The sequence below is a fragment of the Salvelinus fontinalis genome, chromosome 8, assembly GCF_029448725.1.
Source record: "Salvelinus fontinalis isolate EN_2023a chromosome 8, ASM2944872v1, whole genome shotgun sequence".
In the NCBI taxonomy this organism is placed as follows: Eukaryota; Metazoa; Chordata; class Actinopteri; order Salmoniformes; family Salmonidae; genus Salvelinus; species Salvelinus fontinalis.
The window spans coordinates 28166740-28192494 of record NC_074672.1 but is presented as its reverse complement, the minus strand read 5'-3'; the positions used below and the strand labels follow the sequence as shown (position 1 = coordinate 28192494).

Below are 25755 nucleotides of genomic sequence, written 5' to 3'. Positions count from 1 at the left end.
TAGTCTATTCTTGTTTTTTTCCCAGAACATTCTACATTCCTAATTATGAAATGTATTTTTCTTAAATAGAATAGTTATTCTTTATTTGTCCTATTTGTATTAGTATGCATGTGTGAATTGGATATGTGTTTTTTTTTGCATTTCCCACTCTCCCCGAGACATCCCGGAGAGTGGGGTCACAGAATTTGCCTGGTCTTTGCTTCAACTTTTTTTCTCTTAAACTGGTGCAACTATCAAAACGCAACCAAACACTTTCCAGTATTATAGCACATTCACATTTCTTCCCATCAAAAGAAAACAAAATTCAAGATAAGAATTCTGTTAGTTTATTATGGTGATATTCCTCAGTTCTCTGTTAACAATGGGATAGAAACAAGCTGTAATTGTCAGTCTCTCAGTGCAACTACATCTGAAGACATGCAAGTGGTAGTGTAAGGTTGACTTGGAGACTGTGAATAAGCTGTTGACTGTCAATCACAGTGTTAGAAGGCACTGAGCGGTGAAAATGGATGTGTTGCTAAGGACACTCAGAAACTGTAGCATGTAAATGTAGTATGACAACACAGTGACAACATTCAAACAAGACTGGTTAGGCTTTCAGTCTTTCACTTCAAACTGGGGTACACTGCAGACTTACAGTCTCCTTCCACTCCTGATATGTTTAAAAGTCATCCATTCCCTCAGTAAAAAGGCCAACCCTTTGGACTGAGCTGTAGAACTTCAAATGAAATGTTTAAGGACTTTCAAGTTAGCCCAGAATTAAAGGTTCAGATTAAGTTAACCAGGGCATTTTGATTTCCTGTGATGTTTAAGAAAGCCTATATGACACTCTTACAAAGAGCATGGAGGCACTATGTCTGATTATACAAAGACATATTCAATGAATAAGTCAAATTTTCACTTAAAAATGCAGGGTTACTGTTAAAATACAATACTACTTACAAGTATGTACAAATATATTTTTTAGATAGCACCCTTTTAGTTCCCCCTGCAGGTAAATATTTGGCATTGCAAAGATAATTGTTTTAGCGTTTTCCCAAAATGTAATTCTTTAGGATTTCCCACTAAATATGACCTTATTGAATTTTGGATCCGTCCTTGGCGTGGGCTAGGAGAACCTCACTGGTCCCTCTGCCCAGTCCCAGCACTGAGAAGCTCAGAAATGGACCAGTAGCACTCAAATTACCCTCTGTAGGACAGAGACAGAGGGAAAGGAAGTGAGTAATAGAGGAGAGGCGGAATGGAGAGACGGGAAGAAAGAAAGAGAAAAATGGGTAAACGTGAATGACAGCAAGAGCATGATAGGTCAAGTATAAAAGGAAAGCACTGGGGAATACAAGTGGAGAGCGGCAGGGTGAATACATCTGACACAAGGGCATGAAATGTTAAAACATACAAGACACAACCTTCTTTTCCTTCCATAGTTACCAAATCAGTGCACGTCATTGCGCAGTGAACATCTACTTCTAAGGTATTTTTAATCATTCAATGAGGAACCTATTCTTCCTGAATGAAGGACTTACCTCCATAATAATAGAGCAAAGCTAAGCCCACTGCAAGGCTAAAGCAACTGAGGAAGAACAGAGGTCCTGCAGAGAGAGAGAGGAGAGATAGTATGCATCGTCTTGATGAGGGGGAACTGGACCGTGTAAATGGTAAGACAATCTCATAACATGGTAGCCAGACAAACAGAGACAAGCAGGCATCATCATACTGAGTGATATTATACCCATAGCTTCCTCTAAAGAAAATATATCTCTCGACCGTGTGATCGGTAGTTACTGGTTCATTAGAACTGTTCATTGACCTACTGTAAGCATAACAAAGTATTCAAAGGAATTAGGATAGAGGTTGTTTTGTGGACGTGTGAGTGACACGTGAGCTGGTCTGACCCATAAAAGCAGAGAACTGGGGCTGATCACACTAAATGGAGGTTACTAAAAGTCTAAATGGCCACATGATGCTTAGCTGAGGTTATGGAGGTGACAGGGGTGGATGCAAAACAAATCTGAGGTTGGATGCTTGACTGAGCTACAAAATGTGCTTAACCTACTCATAAGAAGCAACAGTTCCACAAAATTCTATTACAAAAAGTTCAAATTCATTCAACTTCGAAGAAAAAACATACTATACAGTTTGTTCCCTAACATTTCCATTCTGAAGGAACTGTCAACTTGTATCCAGTCAAGTCGTTAGTTATCGTCAGCACTAGTGTAATATCAGATTTACCCCTGTCATTAAGTACATATCTCTCCATGCGTCGGGCCACAGTGTTAGTCCCCATTGGGTCTGCAGGCTCTAGAACAGAGACACACGGAACACTGTTAGTCAGTCTCCACAGCATCACACACAGACACACAAATTGACAAACATCTGTAAATAGGAAACTGACAGTGAAAGAGACAGATATAGAAACACACAGAGAAAAAGAGAGAGAGAAATGACCGGTATACAGACAGACGGACACAAACGGCAAGAGATCAGGAAACCTCCTCAGTGCTGTACCTCTTCTGCGGCTGACTCTGGTAGGCAGGTTGAAATAGACATTGTAGGCGTGGATCTGAAGCCCCCTGTAGAACTCATGACACGCCTCCTCTCCCTTCCCCTGCAGGTGCACCAGCAGCTCAGCCAATCGCACCGCAGTGGGCACACTCAGGTTCCTGAACTGGAGCAGAATTAGACAAGCATCTAATCACAAGTGTCCACACAACTGCCTTATGTCCAATTATCCATAGTGCATTCATGGATCTACAGTGGGGCAAAAAAGTATTTATTCAGCCACCAATTGTGCATGTTCTCCCACTTAAAAAGATGAGAGGCCTGTAATTTTCATCATAGGTACACTTCAACTATGACAGACAAAATGAGGGAAAAAATCCAGAAAAATACCATTGTAGGATTTTTAATGAATTTATTTGCAATTATGGTGGAAAATAAGTATTTGGTCACCTACAAACAAGCAAGATTTCTGTCTCTCACAGACCTGTAACTTCTTCTTTAAGAGGCTCCTCTGTCCTCCACTCGTTACCTGTATTAATGGCACCTGTTTGAACTTGTTATCAGTATAAAAGACACCTGTCCACAACCTCAAACAGTCACACTCCAAACTCCACTATGGCCAAGACCAAAGAGCTGTCAAAGGACACCAGAAACAAAATTGTAGACCTGCACCAGGCTGGGAAGACTGAATCTGCAATAGGTAAGCAGCTTGGTTTGAAGAAATCAACTGTGGGAGCAATTATTAGGAAACGGAAGACATACAAGACCACTGATAATCTCCCTCGATCTGGAGCTCCACGCAAGATCTCACCCCGTGGGGTCAAAATGATCACAAGAACGGTTAGCAAAAATCCCAGAACCACACGGGGGGACCTAGTGAATGACCTGCAGAGAGCTGGGACCAAAGTAACAAAGCCTACCATCCGTAACACACTACGCCGCCAGGGACTCAAATCCTGCAGTGCCAGACGTGTCCCCCTGCTTAAGCCAGTACATGTCCAGGCCCGTCTGAAGTTTGCTAGAGAGCATTTGGATGATCCAGAAGAAGATTGGGAGAATGTCATATGGTCAGATGAAACCAAAATAGAACTTTTTGGTAAAAACTCAACTCGTCGTGTTTGGAGAACAGAGAATGCTGAGTTGCATCCAAAGAACACCATACCTACTGTGAAGCATGGGGGTGGAAACATCATGCTTTGGGGCTGTTTTTCTGCAAAGGGACCAGGACGACTGATCCGTGTAAAGGACAAAATGAATGGGGCCATGTATCGTGAGATTTTGAGTGAAAACCTCCTTCCATCAGCAAGGGCATTGAAGATGAAACGTGGCTGGGTCTTTCTGCATGAACACACCGCCCGGGCAACGAAGGAGTGGCTTCGTAAGAAGCATTTCAAGGTCCTGGAGTGGCCTAGCCAGTCTCCAGATCTCAACCCCATAGAAAATCTTTGGAGGGAGTTGAATGTCCGTGTTGCCCAGCAACACCCCCAAAACATCACTGCTCTAGAGGAGATTTGCATGGAGGAATGGGCCAAAATACCAGCAACAGTGTGTGAAAACCTTGTGAAGACTTACAGAAAACATTTGACCTCTGTCATTGCCAACAAAGGGTATATAACAAAGTATTGAGATAAACTTTTGTTATTGACCAAATACTTATTTTCCACCATAATTTGCAAATAAATTCATCAAAAATCCTACAATGTGATTTTCTGGATTTTTTTTCTAATTTTGTCTGTCATAGTTGAAGTGTACCTATGATGAAAATTACATATTTTTAAGTGGGAGAACTTGCACAATTGGTGGCTGACAATACTTTTTTGCCCCACTGTATAATAAGTTCTTCATCCTGACTGTTATTGTCAATTATTCCCTAGAGTCAAAAAATACAACACAACACAAAAACAGAATAATTTCAAATTGCATGACCATTTTTGGCTGTATAAGTAGAGGCCTAGATGGTGAGTGTTCCCTGGTGAGAGTGGTGATGTAAAGCTGTGTGCACCCTGTAGTGAAGTACTCAATCCCTTCAGAGAGTTAACATACTCACTAGGCTACTTACCCTCTGGGCCTCCTTGTCAGTCAGTATCTGAGGGTAGGTCCTGTTGAGCTGCAGCACCAGCCTGTCCACCAGCTCAGTGTGCATCCTCTGGTCTGAACACAGGAACTGGGAGTCCCTCTGCAGCTGTATATGGTAGCCGTCTGAGCATGACCAGGGAGCTAGGGAGATAAGGCACAAATAAATACACACTTTAATTAAAGGATTTTTTTTTTTTTTTTTTACAATGTATAACAAACAGGACTTTGGTTGCAGAAGCACATAAATGGTCTCTTGCAACACAATTTTTTATTTATTTAACCAGGAAGGGCTCATTGAGATTTAAAATCTCTTTTTCAAGAGCGTCCTGGCCAAGATAGGCAGCACCAAGTCATTACAAAAATGACAGACAGACAACATGAAAAACTACAAGTAATCTAGTAAAAATCATAGAATTCATAAGAGTATAACAAAAACAGCATGTTAAAAACATTGACAAGTCAGGAAATCAGTCTCAAGATCATTCATCAGTGATTTCAAAATACCAATCGGGACAAGTTCTTCCAGTTTAAAAGTATTTTGTAAGGCGTTCCAAGACGATGGCGCAGAGTACATAAAAGCCCTTTTACCAAATTCAGTTCGGGCATTTGGAACAGTTAGCAGGATAAAGTCCAGCGAACGATGAGAGTACCCACCACATTTCTGAACAATAGAAATGCCCAAATAAAAAGGTAGTAAATCCAAAATGGCTTTGTAAATACAAGTATACCAGTGACTGAGCCTACGAGTGACTAGAGAAGGCCAGCCAACCCTGGTATACAAAGTGCAGTGGTGCGTAAGGGTTTTACAGTTAAAAGAAATCTCAAATAGAGTGACCAACGCACACCCCTACTGAACTAGTGTAACTGAGGTCAGATTAAAGAGGCAGGTCTAATTGTAACTCTGAATACTTGGCCCTGAACAGCACTGTTGGCTGTCTACACTACAGTCTATTCTGTAAAACATGGTTGTAGGCATTAGTCCTTCAAGAGGAATTAAGGGTTAAGAGGTTTAGTGTCTCTTTTTAGAAACATTCATTGATCTTGCCACGCAAGCGGCTCACTGCGTTATTGAAGATGCACCATGCAAAAGAGAAAGTGTTTACATTCTGTATTTACGCTCGTTGGCTACAGTGTTACATGCATGGCAACATTAGTTGAAGCATTGCTCGCATAACCCTTGGTGCAAAGTATCAAATTGCTATTGGCATATACAGAATATTAATGTATGTTATTGTAGGTCTACTCAAATGTAAATCATATTTACAGTGTTTGTGATAAGTGTAGGTCAAATGTTGGTAAAATAACCAAGTAAAATACGACCAATAGTCTACTCTAGCTTGATTTGTTATTGAGATTGAGAAGGTCAGCAACAGCCAGCCAACAGGTGGTGGCTGCGACGCGACATGGTGGCGATAGTGAGTGACAGATTGTTCTCTGCTACGCATGATTCACACATAACCAAAGCAAAAGCCCAAAAAGATATATTCAAATTCACTAACCTGCCATGGAAGAAAACGGATATAAGGCTTGAGGCTTCCCCCTTTTCGACCGATGACTACCTCTTAGCTAACTTCCTGCTCTCCCTACTTTGACGCTCTTCCCATGTTGACACCACAACCGGCCGTGCTCTGTAGCCTTGTGCACGAAGGACTATTAAAGAGTGGCGTCACTGACTGATAAATGGTACCCGAATAGTTAAATGTCTAAGCTACTATGAAATAATGTGCACCAACACTGTTATTACACGGTAGCCTACCTACCAATGTAACTCATTTAACATTTTCCATACAGACCAAAACAACAATAGCAAACAAAACCAACAATATTTTCCATACAGACAAAACCAACAATAACACACACTGTACAGTACCAGTCAAAAGTTTGAACACAACTACTCAATCAAGGGTTTTTCTTTATTTTTACTATTTTCTACATTGTAGAATAATATTGAAAACGACAAAACTATGAAATTACACATATGGAATAATGTAGTAACCAAAAAAGTGTTAAACAAATCAAAATATATTTTATATTTGAGATTCTTCACAGTAGCCACCCTTTGCCTTGATGACAGCTTTGCACACTCTTGGCATTCTCTCAACCAGCTTCATGAGGTAGTCACCTGGATGCATTTCAATTAACAGGTGTGCCTTGTTAAAAGCTAATTTGTGGAATTTCTTTCCTTCTTTGTTTTGTGTTTGAGCCAATCAGTTGTGTTGTGACAAGGTAGGGGTGGTAAACAGAAGATAGCCCTTTTTGGTAAAAGGCCAAGTCCTTATTATGGAGAGAAGAGCTCGAATAAGCAAAGAGAAATTACAGTACATCATTACTTTAAGACATGAAGGTCAGTCAATCTGGAAAATGTCAAGAACTTTGAAAGTTTCTTCAAGTGCAGTCGCAAAAACTATCAAGCACTATGATGAAACTGTCTCTCATGAGGACTGCCTCACGAAAGGAAGACCCAGAGTTACCTCTGCTGCAGAGGATAAGTTCATTAGAGTTACCAGCCTCAGAAATTACAGCTCAAGTAAATGCTTCACAGAGTTCAAGTAACAGACACATCTCAACATCAACTGTTCAGAAGAGACTGCGTGAATCAGGCCTTCATGGTCGAATTGCTGAAAAGAAACCACTACTAAAGGACACCAATAATAAGAAGAGACTTGCTTGGGCCAGGAAACATGAGCAATAGACAGTAGACCAGTGGAAATCTGTCCTTTTGTCTGATGAGTCCAAATTTGAGATTTTTGGTTACAACAGCTTTTCTTTGTGAGACGCAGAGTATGTGAACGCATAATCTCCGCATGTGTGGTTCCCACCGTGAAGCATGGAGGAGGGGGTGTGATGGTGTGGGGGTGCTTTGGTGACACTGTCAGTGATTTATTTAGATTTCTTGGCACACTTAACCAGCATTGCTACCACAGCATTCTGCAGCGATACACCATCCCATCTGGTTTGCGCTTAGTGGGATTATCATTTGTTTTTCAACAGGACAATGACCCAACACACCTCCAGGCTGTGTAAGGGCTATTTGACCAAGAAGGAGAGTGATGGAGTGCTGCATCAGATGACCTTGGCCTCCACAATCACCCAAACTCAACCCAACTCAGATGGTTTGGGATGAGTTGGACCGCAGAGCGAAGGAAAAGCAGCCAACAAGTGCTCAGCATATGTGGGAACTCATTCAAGACTGTTGGACAAACATTCCAGGTGAAGCTGGTTGAGAGAATGCCAAGCGTGTGCAATGCTGTCAACAAGGCAAAGGGTGGCTACTTTGAAGAATATAATTCTGACCGCGGACTTGCGGAGTCCGACCGCAAAACCCGAAACAAAAAGGGAGGGTTAGGGGGGTGTCTATTGTCGGTGGCGGCTCTGGTGCAGGGAGAAGTACCCGCTCATCCGCCAGAATCGGGGGCGGCTCTGGTGCGGAACAAAGTACCGGCTCATCCTGCGGATCCAGCCATGGACCCAGGCTGAACACTGTATCTGGACTGGGCATCGGCGCAGAGGAGGACTCCTGCCATGGAGCGGGACTGGACGCTGTGCCTGGACTGGGCACCAACGCAGAAGAAGACTCTGGCCTTGGAGCTGAACTGGACGTCGTGCTCAGACTGGGCATCGGCGCAGGGGAAGGCTCCGGCCATGGAGCTGGAGGTTCTGGACCGTTGACCGTCGCAGGAGGTTCCGGACCGTGGACCGTCTCAGGAGGTTCCGGACCGTGGACCGTCTCAGGAGGTTCCGGACCGTGGACCGTCTCAGGGGGTTCCGGACCGTGGACCGCCTCAGAGGGTTCCGGACCGTGGACCGTCTCAGGGGGTTCCGGACCGTGGACCGTCTCAGGGGTTTCCGGACCGTGGACCGCCTCAGGAGGTGCCGGACTGGGAACTGTCGCCGGAAGCTCTGGACTGGGGATCGTTGCAGGAAGCCTGGTGCGTGGGGCCGGCACTGGTGGTACCAGGCTGGTGACACACACCTCAGGGCGAGTGCGTGGAGCAGGCACAGAACGTACTGGACTGGGGAGGCGCACTGGAGGCCTGATGCGTGGGGCCGGTACAGGTGGCAAATCGATAACACGCTCCTTAGGGCAAATGTCGTGCATCCTCCACCAATTCAATAACTCTCTCATTTCTCTCTCCTCCACATTCTCCCTCAACTCACTGACAGTCTCTGGTTCACTCCCCTCAACTTTCGCCGACCACTCCTCACTCAATCTGTCCCAATATTCCTCCTCGGTCTTTGACTCATCCCTCAACGTCGCCAACCACTCCGTGTGCCCCCCCCCCCCCCATTTTTTTTTGAGGCTGCTTCTTGGGCTTGCGTCGTGGCCGCGAACCCTGGCTTCGTCGCTGTTCTCCATTATCTCCTTCCGTCTGCTGTGACTCCTGCCAAGGAAGGATCTCCTGTCCTTCCATTATTTTCTCCCAGGTCCAACTTATTTTCCCCATTGTAGCAGGCTGCTTGGTCCTGGTGTGATGAGATATTCTGTCTCGATGTTCGTAATAATGATGGTCGGACCAAGGCGCAGCGTACTTAGAGTTCCACATACTTTTAATGAATAAAGTGAAACTTAAGCAAAGACAAAACAATTAAAGAATAAACAAACCGTGACGACAATGCAGTGCTAACAGGCAACTTAACATAAACAATATCCCGTAACCCACAGGTGGAAAAAATGCAACTCAAGTATGATCCCCAATTAGAGACAACGATTACCAGCTGCCTCTAATTTGGAATCATACATAAACACCAACATAGAAAATTAAACCTAGAACCCCAAATAGAAAATATAAACTAGACTAAAAAAACCTAGTCACGCCCTGACCCACTCTACCATAGAAAATACAGGCTTTCTATGGTCAGGACGTGACAGTTATAAAATATATTCAGATTTGTTTAACACTTTTTTGGTTACTACATGATTCCGTATGTGTTATTTCATAGTTTTGATGTCTACACAATTTTTCTACAATGTAGAAAATAGTAAAAATAAAGAAAATCCCTTGAATGAGTAGGTGTTCTAAAACTTTTGACCGGTAGTGTGTGTGTGTATATATATATATATATATATATATATATATATATATATATATATATATATATATCAGGAATCAAGGTAAGACCCAGATGCAGACTGTCGAAGTAACACTGTTTATTGTAACAAACAGGGGCGGGCAAAGACAGGTCAAGGCAGGCAGGGGTTGAAAATCCAGGGTAAGGCAAAGGTACAGGACTCAGGGTCGGGGACAGGCAGGTTTCAGTAATCCAGAGGTGGAGCAAAGGTACAGTACTCAGGGTCAGGGACAGGCAGGTTTCAGTAATCCAGAGGTGGAGCAAAGGTACAGGACGACAGGCAGGCTCAGGGTCAGGCAGAGAGGTCAGGCGGGCGGGTACAGGGTCAGGACAGGCAAAGGTCAAAACCGGGAGGACTAGCAAAGACAGGCTGGGAAACGATAGGAGCTGACAGGAAAGGTAAGCTTGAAAGAATAAGACGAACTGGCCACAAACAGACAGAGAACACAAGTATAAAAACACAGGGGTTAATAGGGAAGATGGGCGATACCTGGAGGGGGGTGGAGACAAGCACAAGGACAGGTGGTACAGATCATGGCGTGACAGGACGTCACCTGGCGTTCCACCTGGGCGGATACCTGACTGGGCGGATACCTGGTTGACTGGGTAGGTTGGCGAAAGTGCCGGGTCCAAGATGTCTTTAGCGGGAACCCAGCACCTATACTCCGGGCCATAACCCTCCCAGTCAACCAGGTACTGGAAACCCCTGCCCCATGGTCGAACCTCTATGGAGGCGTCTCACCGTGTACGCTGGCTGGCCCTCGATGACATGGGGGGAGGGATGGGCCTAGAAACAGAAGACAAGGGGCAGTCAGACATGGTTTTGACTCTAGACACAGAAAAGGTAGGGAAAATACGGAGGATACAGGGCAACAGAGGATGAACAGCAGAGGGGCTAATGATCTTGAACCGCGGGGGACAGGTCTCGGATTCCGGGGGTGTAGCGACATGCCAGTGCCTCAGGCCTATGGCGACCTATCAGTGGCTCAGACTTGACCTTCTTGGATACCGGTCGGTACTGCAGAAGCGAAGTGGCCCAGGCCTTACTAAACCCCTCCCGGAGGTCCTGGTACTCTGCGGAGCTGGCGGAGAGGTCCGGGGCAATTTCCAAGCCCCCAGGAAGACATCCCGGGGCAGGCAGAGCTGACTTCAGGCAATGAGTGTGGCAGGACGGGCTACAGCCTACGATGGCACCAGTAGCCCAGTCATGGGAGGGATTGTGTCACTAGAGCCAAGAGAATCCCAATACCACGGGGACCTGCGGAGACTCAACCTGCAGGAATTGGATAGCCTCGCTTTGGTTCCCCGACACTCGTAGGCTGACGGGGGTGGTCTGGTGGGTGACCCGGCCTATAGAGCGCACGTCCAGCACTCTAACACCCATGGGAATGGAGAGGGGTTGAGTGGGGATGCCCACCTCACCAGGGTAATGTCCATGAGACTCACATTGGCCCCCGAGTCGATCAGTACCTGGAAAGACTTGGACTAGTCGCGCCACAGCAGGGTGGCATAGAGAGGGGGGCGAGTAAGGGGAGAATAATAATTATCTTTCAGACCCACCAGTGTACTCACTCCAACGAATGAGCTAGCTCTCTTGAAAGGACAAGTAGACACAAAATGACCGGCAGTACCGCAATACAGACAACTCTGGATCTCAAGTCTGCGTACGCGTTTGGCTGGAGACAGTCCTGCCGAGCTACGTCGGCTCGGGAAGAGGTGAATCGGCAGCCTCCGGAGGCTCTTGGAGGGACTCGGGTAAGCACGGATGCTTTCGGGGATGTAGACGACAGGAACTTCCGGAGTTTATCAGTTGCGAGTTGGGATCCCCGAGTGAGCGATTGGGACCGCATTCAGGACCTCTTGTCCCTCCTACATTCCCGTAGCCGACCATCGATCCGGATGGTTAAAGCGATGACTGAGTCGAGATGCGTCTGTAGTTCTCGGGCTGCCAGCTCATCCTTTACCTCCTCCGATAATCCATGCAGGAACGTGTCGAACAGTGCTTCCGGGTTCCAGGTACCCTCCGCTGCTAGCGTGCGGAACTCCACCGCATAGTCTGCCACACTGTAGAAGCTGGAGTAACTTCCGGGCAGCCTGTCTTAACGTCAACAGTGAAGTGGCGACTCCAGGATGCTGGCCTTCTAGGCAGAGTTCGTCTGTCTAGAGTTCATCTGTCCAGTGTCTGTGTTCTTTCTTAATCTTTTATTTTTATTGGCCAGTCTGAGATATGGCTTTTTCTTTCTTCTTTCTTTTCTTCTTTCTCTTTCTTCTCTCTTCTTTCTTTTTCTTTCTTGGCAATTTCTGGCATGGATTAACCTTAATTTCTCAGAACAATAATAGACTGATGAGTGTCAGAAGAAAGTCTTTGTTTCTGGCCATTTTGAGCCTGTAATCGAACCCACAAATGCTGATGCTCCAGATACTCAACTAGTCTAAAGAAGGACAGTTTTATTGCTGTGCTAACAGTTTTCAGCTGTGCTAACATAATTGCAAAAGGGTTTTCTAATGATCAATTAGCCTTGGATTAGCTAACACAACGTGCCATTGGAACACAGGAGTGATGGTTGCTGATAATGGGCCTCTGTACGCTTATGTAGATATTCCATAAAAAATCTGCCTTTTCCAGCTACAATAGTTACTTACAGCATAAAAAATGTTTACACTGTATTTCTGATCAATTTTATGTTATGTTAAGGGACAAAAAATGTGATTTTCTTTCAAAAACAAGTACATTTCTCAGTGACCCCAAACTTTTGAACGGTAGTGTACAGTTGAAGTCGGAAGTTTACATACACTTTGATTGGAGTCATTAAAACTCATTTTTCAACCACTCCACAAATTTCTTGTTAACCAATCTATTTTTGGCAATCTACTTTGTGCATGACACAAGTAATTTTTCCAACAATTGTTTACAGACAGATTATTTCACTTATAATTCACTGTATCACAATTCCAGTGGGTCAGAAGTTTGCATACACTAAGTTGACTGTGCCTTTAATTAAACTGCTTGGAAAATTCCAGAAAAAGATGTCATGGCTTTAGAAGCTTCTGATAGGCTAATTGACATAATTTGTGTCAATTTGAGGTGTACTTGTGAATATATCTCAAGGCCTACCTTCAAACTCAGTGCCTCATTGCTCGACATCATGGAAAAATCAAAAGAAATCATCCAAGACCTCAGAAAAAAATTGTAGACCTCCACAAGTCTGATTCATCCTTGGGAGCAATTTCCAAACGCCTGAAGGTACCACATTCATCTGTACAAACAATAGTTCGCAAGTATAAACACCATGGGACCACACAGCCGTCATACCGCTCAGGAAGGAGACGAGTTCTGTCTCCTAGAGATGAACGTACTTTGGTGCGAAAAGTGCTAATCAATCCCAGAACAACAGCAAAGGACCTTGTGAAGATGCTGGAGGAAACAGGCACAAAAGTATCTATATCCACAGTAAAACGAGTCCTATATTGACATAACCTGAAAGACCGCTCAGCAAGGAAGAAGCCACTGCTCCAAAACTGCCATAAAAAAGCCAGACTACGGGCTTGCAACTGCACATGGGGACAAAGATCGTACTTTTTGTAGAAATGTCCTCTGGTCTGATGAAACAAAAATAAAAAAATAGAACTGTTTGGCCATAATGACCATTGTTATGTTTGGAGGAAAAAGGTGGAGGCTTGCAAGCCGAAGAACACCATCCCAACCGTGAAGCACGGGGGTGGCAGCATCATGTTGTGGGGGTGCTTTGCTGCAGGAGGGACTGGTGCACATCTCAAAAATAGATGGCATCATGAGGTGGGGAAATCATGTGGATATATTGAAGCAACATCTCAAGACATCAGTCAGGTTGTTAAAGCTTGGTCGCAAATGGGTCTTCCAAATGGACAATGACCCCAAGCATACTTCCAAAGTTGTGGCAAAATGGACGAAAAAGTCGAGTTATTGGAGTGGCCATCACAAAGCCCTGATCTCAATCCTATAGAAAATGTGTTGGCAGAACTGAAAAAGCGTGTGCGAGCAAGGAGGCCTACAAACCTGAGTCAGATACACCAGTTCTGTCAGGAGGAATGGGCCAAAATTCACCCAAATTATTGTGGGAAGCTTGTGGAAGGCTACCCGAAATGTTTGACCCAAGTTCAACAATTTAAAGGCAATGCTACCAAGTACTAATTGAGTGTATGTAAACTTCTGACCCACTGGGAATGTGATGCAAGAAATAAAAGCTGAAATAAATCATTCTCTCTACTATTATTCTGACATTTCACATTCTTAAAATAAAGTGGTGATCCTAACTGACCTAAGACAGGGAATTTTTACTCTGATAAAATGTCAGGAATTGTGAAAAACTGAGTTTAAATGTATTTGGCTAAGGTGTATGCAAACTTCCGACTTCAACTGTATAGTGTGTGTGTGTTATTGTTGGTTTTGTCTATATGGAAAATGTTAAATAATAACATGAATATATCTGTAACATGAGTATATATATAAAAAATATATAAATTGAACAAAAATGTAAATGCAACATCCAACAATTTTAATGATTTTACTGAGTTACAGTTCATATAAGGAAATCAGTCAATTGAAATAAATTAATTAGTCCCTAATCTATTGATTTCACATGACTGGGAATACAGATATGCATATGGTGGTCACAGATACCTTAAAAAATAAGGTAGGGGCGTGGATCAGAAAACCAATCGGTATCTGGTGTGGCCATCATTTGCCGCATGCAGCGTGTCACATCTCCTTTGCGTAGAGTTGATCAGGCTGTTGATTGTGGCCTGTGGAAAGTTGTCTCACCCCTCTTCAATGGCTGTGTGAAGTTGCTGGATATTGGTGGGAACTGGAACACGCTGTCATACACATCGATCCAGAGCATCCCAAACATGTTCAATAGGTGACATGTCTGGTGAGTATGCAGGCCATGGAAGAACTGGGACATTTTCAGCTTCCAAGAATTGTGTACAGATCCTTGCGAAATGGGGCTGTGCATTATAATGCCGAAACATGTGTTGATGGCGGCGGATGAATGGTATGACAATGGGCCTCAGGATCTCAACAAGGTGTCTCTGTCCATTCAAATTGCCATTGATAAAATGCAATTGTGTTAGTTGTCCGTAGCTTATGCCTGCCCATGCCATAACCCCACTTCCACCATGGGTCACTCTGTTTACAACGTTGACATCAGCAGCCGGTTGAACGTACTGCCAATTTCTCTAAAACGACATTGGAGGTGGCTTATGGTAGAGAAATGATCATAAAATTGTCTGGCAACAGCTCTAGTTGGCATTTCAGCAGTCAGTATGCCAATTGCACACTTCTGTGGCATTGTGTTGTGTGGCAAAACTGCATATTTTAGAGTGGCCTTTTATTGTCCTCAGCACAAGGTGCACCTGTGTAATGATCATGCTGTTTAATCAGCGTATTGATAAGACACACCTGTCAGGTGAAGGGATTTTTTGGAAAACGAGAAATGCTCGCTTACAGGGATGTAAACAAATGTGTGCACAAAATTTGAGAGATATAAGCTTTTTGTGAGAATGGAATATTACTTTTAGCTAATGAAACATGTGACCAACACTTTACATGTTGCGTTTATGTTTTTGTTCAGTGTATATAAAGCGATGTCCATGTCTTTCAAGAATTAAACCAGATAGAATATGTGATTAAATAAAAAAATGTCACTGCATTCTACATAACTCTTTGACAATTGTTCTTCCATGATAAAAACATCCCTTTCCTAACGACCTCTCTATTCCCCTCCCAAACAAATTATTATAATTAATTAATTCCAATAGGTACAAAGAGCAACATCCAAATGCTTGGTGAGTTATCTCCTTCAACAGTATATTTGCACACTTATCTCCTATAGACGGAACTACACGGCTCCAGATATGCAAAAACTTGTAAGGTTTCCCCTGGAGGAAACGAATCAGTCTTTCCAGATGAAACAACCACAACAGGTTTCTCAGCCACCAGGAATTTTGGGGTTTTATGTAATCTAACCATGATTGAAGAATTGTTAATCTAGCGGCATACCACATTAGAGCTAAGATTTTTGTATGACACTTCAGTGTGGAGTTAGTTCAGTAAAATCCCAGAACCCATTGGAGAGGCTGTAAATCAACTGGAGAGCACAAAACATTTGAGATGTCCCTTTCCTCCCCTTTACAGAAATCTTTAACAATGGGACAGTACCAGATAAGATGTACATAAGTACCTTTGTGCTGCTTCCATTTGGGACATTCGCCAGAACATGCAGGGTCATATTTACTTCTAACAAGTAAACTGTAGCTCGTGAGTTTTATAGGAACAAAATATTTTCTTTGCGTTGGTAAGAATCGCTTCCCATTCACAAATATCCATGGTCACCCTAAAGTCTTGCTGCCGTGCATGTTGGCTACTATCAGTGTTGACCTTGCCTATAGTAAACTCAGCAAAAAAAGAAACGTCCCTTTTTCAGGACCCTGTCTTTCAAAGATGATTCGTAAAAATCCAAATAACTTCACAGAACTTCATTGTAAAGGGTTTAAACACTGTGTCCCATGCTTGTTCAATGAACCATAAACATTGATGAGCATTCACCTGTGGAACGGTTGTTAAGACACTAACAGCTTACAGACGGTAGGCAATTAAGGTCACAGTTCTGAAAACTTAGGACACTAAAGAGGCCTTTCTACTGACTCTGAAAAACATCAAAAGGAAGATGCCCAGGGTCCCTGCTCATCTGCGTGAACATGCCTTAGGCATGCTGCAAGGAGGCATGAGGACTGCAGATGTGGCCAGGGCAATAAATTGCAATGTCCGTACTGTGACACGCCTAAGACAGAGCTACAGGAAGACAGGACGGACAGCTGATCGTTCTCGCAGTGGCAAACCACAAGTAACAACACCTGCACAGGATCGGTACATCCGAACATCACACCTGCGGGACAGGTACAGGATGGCAACAACAACTGCCCGAGTTACACCAGGAATGCACAATCCCTCCATCAGTGCTCAGACTGTCCGCAATAGGCTGAGAGAGGCTGGACTGAGGGCTTGTAGGCCTGTTGTAAGGCAGGTCCCCACCAGACATCACCGGCAACAACGTCGCCTATGGGCACAAACCCGCCGTTGCTGGACCAGACAGGACTGGAAAAAAGTGCTCTTCACTGACAAGTCGCGTTTTTGTCTCACCAGGGGTGATGGTCGGATTCACGTTTATCGTTGAAGGAATGAGCGTTACACCGAGGCCTGTACTCTAGAGAGGGATTGATTTGGAGGTGGAGGGTCCGTCATGGTCTGGGGCGGTGTGTCACAGCATCATCGGACTGAGCTTGTTGTCATTGCAGGCAATCTCAACGCTGTGCGTTACAAGGAAGACATCCTCCTCCCTCATGTGGTACCCTTCCTGTAGGCTCATCCTGACATGACCCTCCAGCATGACAATGCCACCAGCCAAACTGCTCGTTCTGTGCGTGAATTCTTGCAAGACAGGAATGTCAGTCTTCTGCCATGGCCAGCGATGAGCCCGGATCTCAATCCCATTGAGCAGTTCTGGGACCTGTTGGATCGGAGGGTGAGGGCTAGGGCCATTCCCTCCAGAAATGTCCGGGAACTTGCAGGTGCCTTCATGGAAGAGTGGGGTAACATCTCACAGCAAGAACTGGAAAATCTGGTGCAGTCCACGAGGAGGAGATGCACTGCAGGCAGTACCTAATGCAGCTGGTGGCCACACCAGATACTGACCGTTAATTTTGATTTTGACCCACTCTTTGTTCAGCGACACATTATTCCATTTCTGTTAGTCACATGTCTGTGGAACTTGTTCAGATTATGTCTCAGTTGTGAAATCGTGTTATGTTCATACAAATATTTACACATGTTAAGTTTGCTGAAAGTAAACGCAGTTGACAGTAAGAGGACGTTTATTTTTTTGATGAGTTCATATGTATCTTATTTTCGTCTTTTTTCAGGAGCTAATGTGGAGAATGAGTTTTTCCAGCTTATTAAAAGGCCAGATTCCTCCTTATAAAAGGAAATTGAATTGATAAAACTTTGAAGCTGAAGAAAACAGGAAAATTGAGTCTGGTCAACTATATTATTGTTGCAATTGCATACCCCTAAGTCCAGGTTGAAAATATAGTCTTTTCAATAATTGGTTATTTTACTAATGGCAAACCACTCATCCTAACTCGGTGGTGGCTGACATCAATTGTAGGCTACTATTTAGGTCGGATTCTATTTATTTGGCAAAACTCCCTTACAATCGTATTCCTACCTGATGACAGCACAAGTTCAAGAATGTAGAATTTATTAAATGATTCATTGTCAATCCATCTGCAGTGGGACTTGCACAACTTGCATAATGTACCATCAATGTCCGTATCAGTTGGGTATAGGAATATAAAAAAGTTTCAGAAAATTCCCTTTTCATTCCAATAGTACAGAATAACATTTAACAGTTATTTGTACCATGAAGTACCATCACATACTATACACAACAGGATTGGGAACTGTAACCCTACACATGCTATCCCTGGATCCAACAAAGCAGTAGCATCAAACCTAAAAATGCAGAATACTGTACAACGTTTTAAGGATTCTTTCCAGAAGCAGAATTACTAGATTTCATAACTCAGAGATACAGGATATTTCCGAACTGAACATGTTTACTACTGTACATTTCTCGTAAGAACCCTGTGAAATCAATCAGTAACACAATAAGTGATTCCTATGGAATAATGAATGTCCTCACCAACTCTCGGCTTCTGGCAGTGTCCAGAGGGATAGGGTCTGCGTTTAAGGCACATGTCTGATGCAACCTAAAAATGCTGCTATGTCACTGAATGGTCTACCGCTACTGGCGTGCTGGATTGAATCCCCGAGCCGACAAGGTAAAAATATGTAATTCTGCCCTTGAGCAAGGCAATTAATCCTAATTGCTCCAGGGTTGCTGTCAATAATGGCTGATCACCTGGCTGTGACCTCACTCTCCGAGTGTGTCTCAGGGGGAGGGGGATATGCAAAAAATAAATTTCCATTTCACACCTCACACTTGTACAGGTTACCCACTTGTACATACAGTAAAACATGACTATATGAGCGCCCACTAATTATTCAGTCATTGTTGCCTGGTTGATAATGACATAGGCGTGGTCTCCATTGAGGTGGTCCTCTCCCTTTTGGATCCGGTTTCTTGATTGATGTATAGTTTATCCATGCCCATGTGGTCTATGTCCAGTCACTTCCTGGTTGTGACCTCACACGGATATGACCCGTATGGTGCGCTCCTGGGCACTCCACTCCTCCAGAAGTGGAGTGCTCACCACGGACACACGGCCCTCCTGTCCTGCATACAGCCTGGCCAAGCCTGAGCAAGGGGGTACCTCTGGGTTCCGGTACCCCACGGTCTGAGTTGAACCTGGATACTGGGGTGGGATGGGGTTTTGAAGTAGGCCTGGATTGTTTGGCTGACCTGGGTTGCGGTACAGGCCTGAGTTGTGCAGAAGAATGGGCTGGTCGTAGCCTCTGCAGGGGAGAGGAGCTGAGTTGAGGGCTGGGCCAAAGGTGGAGGCTGGGGCTGGACCAGTCAGAGCATAGGGGTACTGATGGCACCTGTGGAGAGGACAGAGACAGCGACATTGAGTTTCTCAAGGCAAACACACAGACACAAACATACAGAAGACATACAGACGCACACACACAGTCCACACCAGCTGGGTCTCCTTTGGTCACACATTGAAGGGTCCTGGTGGTCCCATTGTGGCAGTGTCTTCTCCTGGGTGTTGTTATTGTTGTTTCTGCCCTTGTGGTCATAGCGAGAGGTCCTGTTCTCCTCCTGCTCCGCTCGCTCTGGCTGGTGCCACAGATCCGTCTCCCTGGCAATGCAAAAAAGCTGTTGTACATCTCAATATCTCTCTGAATCCCTATAGAGCAGTACTCGACCACATGGGATAATTTATGGCTCTACATCTTTTATCGCACCTCCTGACATCTTACACGCTTTGTCTCACCTTTCCTGTCTCCTCTTTTCCTCTCCTCTCATCACGTCTTTCCCTTACCTCTTCTCCTTTCATTCCTCCTTTCACCTCTTCTGACTCTTCTTCTCATCTCTCCTCCCATGCCATAATTTATCCTTCTCTCCTCCCTCTCTCCTCCTCCTCTCCTCTCACCAACTCTCCTCTCACCTCTCCTCCTTTTTCCTTTCCTCCTCCTTGACACAGTCGAGCAGACAGCAGGTGATGAAGGCCATGGACATGAGCAGAATGATGGCACAGCTGATGATAGAGGACACCACTGCCACACTGAACCCAAAGTCCTCCGACATGGATAACGCTGGGACAGGGAGGGAAAAAACATTTCAAAAATCGATCAATCTATTTAGGAAATCTGCCTACAGAAAGTGAGGCTATATCATATATTTGAATGCCCTTTTCACTGTATTACATTCAGCTATAATAGACAAGTGGTCTTTCTGTTCTTTAAAGGTTCCCAGAATGTTTCATTAGGTTGTGGGAACAGTCTGGTGGGAACATCTTTTATTGATTTAAAGGTCCAATACAGACATTGTTATCTCAATTTAAAATCATTTCTGGGTAACAATAAAGTACCTTACTGTGATTGTTTTCAATTAAAATTGTTTAAAAAAACAGCTAAATCATTACAGTGATACAAGTACACGGCATATGAAAAAAATGGGAACATTTGAATCATTCAGAAATAGTTCTGTGTCCTGACTGACCATAATTAGACTGAAACCCACAATACCACAGATATCCCCTGGTGGTGCAGAAGGTTAATGATCTGACTGCCAAGCTAAAGATTGCAGGTTCAATCCCACATGTTCTTTAATCATGTTGCTTTTCAAAACCGCTGTGAAATACGATCTACTAAAGGAGAGGATGTTTTTTGTTTGTCCATATTTACAGTGCCTTCGGGAAGCATCAGACCCCTTGACTTTTTCCACATTTCGTTAAGTTACAGCCTTGACCTAAAATTGAATAAATACATTTTTTTTCTTAACAATCTACACACAGTAACCCATAAAGACAAACCGAAAACAGGTTTTTAGAAATGTTGCTATGAGACTCGAAATTGAGCTCAGGTGCATCCTGTTTCCATTGATCATCCTTGAGATGTTTCTACAACTTGATTGGAGTCCACCTATGGTAAATTCTATTGATTGGACATGGTTTGGAAAGGCACACACCTGTCTATATAAGGTCGCACAGTTGACAGTGCATGTCAGAGCAAAAACCAAGCCATGAGGTCGAAGGAGTTCTCCGTAGAGCTCCGAGACAGGATTGTGTCGAGGTACAGATCTGGGGAAGGGTACCAAAAAATGTCTGCAGCATTGAAAGTCCCCAAGAACACCGTGGCACCCCAAGACAAAAGGGGTCTGAATACTTTCCGAAGCACTGAATAAATCCAGTCTGAAATTCAGAACTTAAACTAACTGTAAAAAAAATAAAACATCTTGTACTGTCCAGTTGTGCTGACACGCAATATAATGCATGCAATATAATTAAACTCAGAAAGGCTGTTCTGCCAACACTCTTGCAACATCAAAGGAATGTTTTGTGCTCCCTGATACAAACATTATCTAAATGTCAGCACAACTGGACAGTTGTAGTGTTGTGGGAACCTGCCTCTTGACATTTCCCCACAATGTTCCGACAACCTAACGAACTGGATAGTTTTTGTGTTTTGGGAACATATCTCTCACCAGACGGTTCCCACAACCTAATGTCACATTGTGGGAACCTTTAAAGAACACACAAAATATTGTTTTTGTAAAATCAGATTAATGTTTTTTTTTGCACCCTAAAATAAACATTGTAGAATAATCTGCACAACTGGAAAGTTTTTGTGTTCTAGGAATATATATTTTGTGATGTCCCCACAATGTTACCACTGGACTGTTCCCACAACCTTATGAAACATTCTGGGAACCTTTAAATAACCTTTAAAGAACAAATGTGTTCCATGAATGGTCTTGCAACATCATGTGAATGTTTTAATCAAACATTATATAATCATCAACACGATTGGACAGTTTTTGTGTTATGAATGTTCTTGGAACTTTCACTGAACCAATTATGGTTTGCTGGGGATCTCCAATATATTCCTCTATATTCCTCTTCTTCAGAATAATGAAGAAACTGACAGGCAGGCAGACACAGCTCTGGGGGAGTTTGCAATCCCTGCACTTTTTCCACTCAATGCATTCTGAATCTTTTAATTTACTCCACACACACATACACACACAGACAGACACACACTGTCATAAGAGGACAATTTTCATTTTCACAGTAGAGTTGAGCCTGGCTCATCTATAATGTATGACTGAAGTGACGACTGTCTCCACATGCTCTCAGCCATTGATTGGCCAGCAGAGCTGACTCATAGAGTAAGACAGACAAGGTGAGAGGGAAAAAACCTGACAGTCTCCCATTTGGCTTTCTGGTCCTCATCAAATACAAATACGCTTTACATAAGAGGATTAGAAATATGAAAATAATGTCTAGGAATATTTCAAGAACAAACATAACAAGCACTGTACTGATGCTGTTTCCTTTGATTGCTGTCTTTTTAAAAGATTTGAACTAAATCAAATCAAACTATATTGACAACCAAATTAACAACCAAATACAATGTAATATCACAAAATAATCTTACATTCGAAATCAACCAGAGCTTGAAACCCTATGCCTATTGTATTGTCTATTTTTAGTTAAATTTTTAGGTTGAATTGAAACAATAGCTGTTGATGACTTTCTAAAAGGCATCATTGATGATCTATGAGTGATAAAGGATGGCCACATTTCATTTGCTCCGTTAAACTACCCTTTGGAATTACTTCGATAGCAACAATGAAGCTACACTGAGTGTACAAAACATTAAGAACACCTTCCTAATATCCTTCTTTAACCTGTCTCCTCTCCTTCATCTACACTGATTAAAGTGGATTTAACAAGTGGCATCAATAAGGGATCATAGCTTTCACCTGGATCACCTGATCAGTCTATGGCATAGAAAACTGGTAATTCTCATGGTAGCACATTGGTAATAGTCAGTGACAAATATCATAGCTGGCTGGGCTTGGTTAAAAGCCTGGATGGGAGACCAAATGGTAGCTGTAGATAGATATATTCTCCAGTAGTAGGTTCTGCTCAGCCTGTTTTTTCTTCTGATAGTGGATATCCTTCTGAAGATCTGACGTTGTTTTAAAGGTACAAATTCAACATATTTTATAGAAGATCTGTCTATGTTGAAATTTGGTTACCATGATGACATAATCCTGTGGTAGAAATTTCACCCTAATAACAGTTGATTACTTTTTTCAAATCCAATGTATTTTCAAAGTAGATTCCATGTCACAATACATTAACAAATGATGTTGATCCAGCCAGTTTGTGCCCAGTGGGTAGGTGTCCTCTCAGCATTAGATACATACGTTTACACCAGGGAGAACCTCCTGACCACTGGGTGCTGTTGCTGCCCCAGACGCAGGACACCTCACTGCCCCCAACCAGATGGTGTCTGGACGGGCACTGCAAGGTGATCACCGTTCCCACGCTGGTGCCATTCCCATGGATAATCTTCTGGGTCCCCAGCGCAGGCAGGGGCATTGGGGTACACTGGCCTGGAGGGGGAAAACGGAGATGGTCACTAAAGTATATCCAGCCATATGTAAGCAGAAGAGAACACTTTACAGAACACTACAGTGCATAACATGGCACTACAGAACACTCGGCATAGAAGCCCTGTAGGGGGCTGCCCAGCATTGTGACAACAACAAAAACACCCCATCTGCAACCCTGCGCTTTGCTCTATTTAATGATGATTGTCTCAAAGCAGGAAAGATGATAAATAATTCAACAAAAGGCCCGATAGCTTGGCAGAAACTCAGGACCCATCTGGAGCCATGTTAAACAGCTGGTTATCAGGCTCTGTTTAACACACTGAAATATGACCCTTCACAGAATGATAGTACATTCTCTGTTTACATTATCACCTTATAACCTTAAGTGTAATGGAAATGTCATTGAGGAAAATTGTCTGTGAAATCATGTAGCTTAGGTCTATTACGATTGAGGACAAATTTATGTAGTGTCTCTTTGCCACCACAAGAGGTCCTAAATGTTGCAGAAATCATGTCTGAACTCTTCAACGGTATCTGAAAGAGGGACCAACTGAATTTAGATAAAGTTTGAAATAGCGTTAGTAAATCGAAAACGTCTGAGTATTCCTTTGAATGAATGCTAGTGAGAGAGAGAGAGAGAGAGAGAGAGAGAGAGAGAAAGAGAGAGAGAGAGAGAGAGAGACCGAGAGAGAGTCAGCAAGCAAGAGAGTTATATTGCTGACTGAGTATTGGGTGTTAGGCAAATTCATAAACCATCATTTATGATAGACAGCGCTGTGTGTGTGCTTGCTGACTCTCTCTCGCGCGTGTAGGTGGGTGTGTAGGTGGGTGTATACGTGTGTGCGCGAGCGTGGTTGTGTGCATGCCTGTGGGTGTGTTAGCGTGTGTGTGCATGTGTGTGTAATTGTGTATGTGTTTAAAAGTGTAGACTGTACATCTGATATCTCAGTACAGCTGCAGTGTTAGTTGATGTGAAACTAAGAATCCTGCCATTCTGAAAGCCACCTGCAGCTTCTCAGACCATGTGATCTATAGGAACACACTCTCACTTCCTCTTTAGATTGTTTCGCCCTTATACACAACGCAGACTCGGGAATAGACAATAGACTATTCTCTTGGTGTATTGTGTTTTGTGTTGCTAGGTATTACTGCACTGTTCGAGCTATAAACACAAGCATTTCACTGAACCTGCGATAACATCTGTAAATCTGTGTAGCGACTAATAAACTTTGATTTTAGGCCATAGCCTATGGCTTTCATTCCTTGTATGTATTTGTTGTCATAGGATACTTTGTAGGCCTAAACAAATGATGCGTAGCTTTTAGAAAGTAATGTAGTTATGCTGCTTTGTAAATGATTGAGCATAACAGATACAGTACATCATATAAATTTGTTTATATATTTGTGTGTGTCATGGAATGCATTTTCTCCTAAAAAATGACATGTTGGCAGGTCCACTCTGTGATGGTGTACACACACAGTTTGCAGCTATAAATGGTTCATAACAAATACATTTAACAAATTTATAATGCCTCCAATAAAGCTCTAATTTCAGCCACTGCACGAACGACATGACACCTATGCCCATCTTGGATAGAATCTCGCTTACCTGTATAATTACGGCCGCCACGGTTTCCGTTTTCGGTTGAATAAATATTTCTGGAAACATCAACCACCGAAGCTGTAACCGTTGACATGTCGGATGTAGATCTACCCAACCGTCGACAACCCCTGCAGGACGCGCGTAAAAACGAAAAGGAGGCCCACAGAATGATGCTCCAGTAGCCTAGAGCTGGAGAATTGCGGTGACTGCTGGATTGTGTTCGCGCTCAGTCTCACCGGCTGTTGGTGCTCAGGCGTTTGCTTCTCTCTGTTCAGGGCGCATACTGTAGTTCTCTGGCCACCAACCCAGCAGTGTGTGTTGTTTGGTCTATCGGCACGGTTTGTCTCGCTGCGCTCTGACTGTCCGGAGCTAAAAACCGACCTTCTTTCTGTGAGAAATTCTGCAAAACTATTCGGTGTGTTTGTCAGAATGTCACTACCGTCACTTGGTTCACTCGATGTCACGGTTATAGGCGTGTTGTCAGGGAAAGTTTCAGTTCTCAAATCAGTCTGAAGTGGTTTCACGGGGATTGAGACTGGATAGGAAATTAGCCTAGGCTGAGAATATGTATTCCCCAAGTACATTTACACATGCTCAGAGTTTTGCTAGTGAGAGACATTTGAGACATACAGATTACTGAGTTTACACGTTTACATACATTATTTCTGAATTGTTAACATACTTAATATCTGTGACAGAGATGCCTATGTATTGAATTGTGCATAGGCCTGTCAAACACACACACACAAATAGCAACACGCGTAATTTTTTAGGTTTATTAACTGCATTCGTGTCTCGTGTGCAGTCCGTTAATGTGAATTATGCGTTAGGTTAGGCTATTTAACTAGCAAGTTAAGATAATAAGGTTAAGATCAA

General features: G+C 43.4%; 3 protein-coding genes across 4 annotated transcripts in view; 1 reads left to right on the top strand and 2 right to left on the bottom strand.

Annotated features, from left to right (window-relative positions):
• Positions 1-21477, top strand: part of LOC129861019 (ninjurin-1-like) — a 40921-nt gene extending 19444 nt beyond the window's left edge. Inside the window, exon 4 of the mRNA XM_055932029.1 lies at positions 19855-21477. The gene's annotated coding sequence lies outside the window, so the exon portion shown is untranslated. The remainder of the gene's footprint in view (positions 1-19854) is intronic.
• On the bottom strand, positions 311-6236 carry LOC129861018 (caspase recruitment domain-containing protein 19-like). Of its 2 annotated transcripts, XM_055932026.1 has the most exons (6): positions 6075-6235; positions 4559-4716; positions 2506-2665; positions 2230-2298; positions 1524-1589; positions 311-1189 (listed from the first exon to the last, which is right to left on the bottom strand). In XM_055932026.1, exons 1-6 carry the CDS (start codon positions 6079-6081, stop codon positions 1077-1079), a joined length of 573 nt encoding a protein of 190 aa, XP_055788001.1. In that variant the 5' UTR covers positions 6082-6235; the 3' UTR covers positions 311-1076. The 2 variants fall into 2 exon arrangements, with proteins under 2 accessions (XP_055788001.1, XP_055788002.1); XM_055932027.1 differs by lacking the exon at positions 2230-2298 and having other exon boundaries at positions 6075-6236.
• On the bottom strand, positions 17926-25392 carry LOC129861017 (uncharacterized). The gene is made up of 5 exons (XM_055932025.1): positions 24886-25392; positions 23088-23276; positions 19819-19966; positions 19345-19509; positions 17926-19246 (listed from the first exon to the last, which is right to left on the bottom strand). The coding sequence occupies exons 1-5, from the start codon at positions 24971-24973 to the stop codon at positions 18892-18894; spliced, it is 945 nt and encodes a 314-aa protein (XP_055788000.1). The 5' UTR covers positions 24974-25392; the 3' UTR covers positions 17926-18891.
• Positions 25393-25755: the final 363 nt, after the last annotated feature.

Excerpts from the sequence above, each read along its gene's own strand:
- LOC129861018 (XM_055932026.1), bottom strand. Across the intron at positions 2,666-4,558 it reads CTGACAAGGAGGCCCAGAGG|TTCAGGAACCTGAGTGTGCC; the intron begins GTAAGTAGCCTA and ends ATTCTGCTCCAG. Across the intron at positions 1,190-1,523 it reads TTTGCTCTATTATTATGGAG|AGGGTAATTTGAGTGCTACT; the intron begins GTAAGTCCTTCA and ends TCTGTCCTACAG.
- LOC129861017 (XM_055932025.1), bottom strand. The coding sequence starts at position 24,973 with ATGTCAACGGTTACAGCTTCGGTGGTTGATGTTTCCAGAAATATTTAT. Across the intron at positions 23,277-24,885 it reads TGGCGGCCGTAATTATACAG|GCCAGTGTACCCCAATGCCC; the intron begins GTAAGCGAGATT and ends TTCCCCCTCCAG. Across the intron at positions 19,510-19,818 it reads GAAAGGAAAAAGGAGGAGAG|GGAGACGGATCTGTGGCACC; the intron begins GTGAGAGGAGAG and ends TTGCATTGCCAG.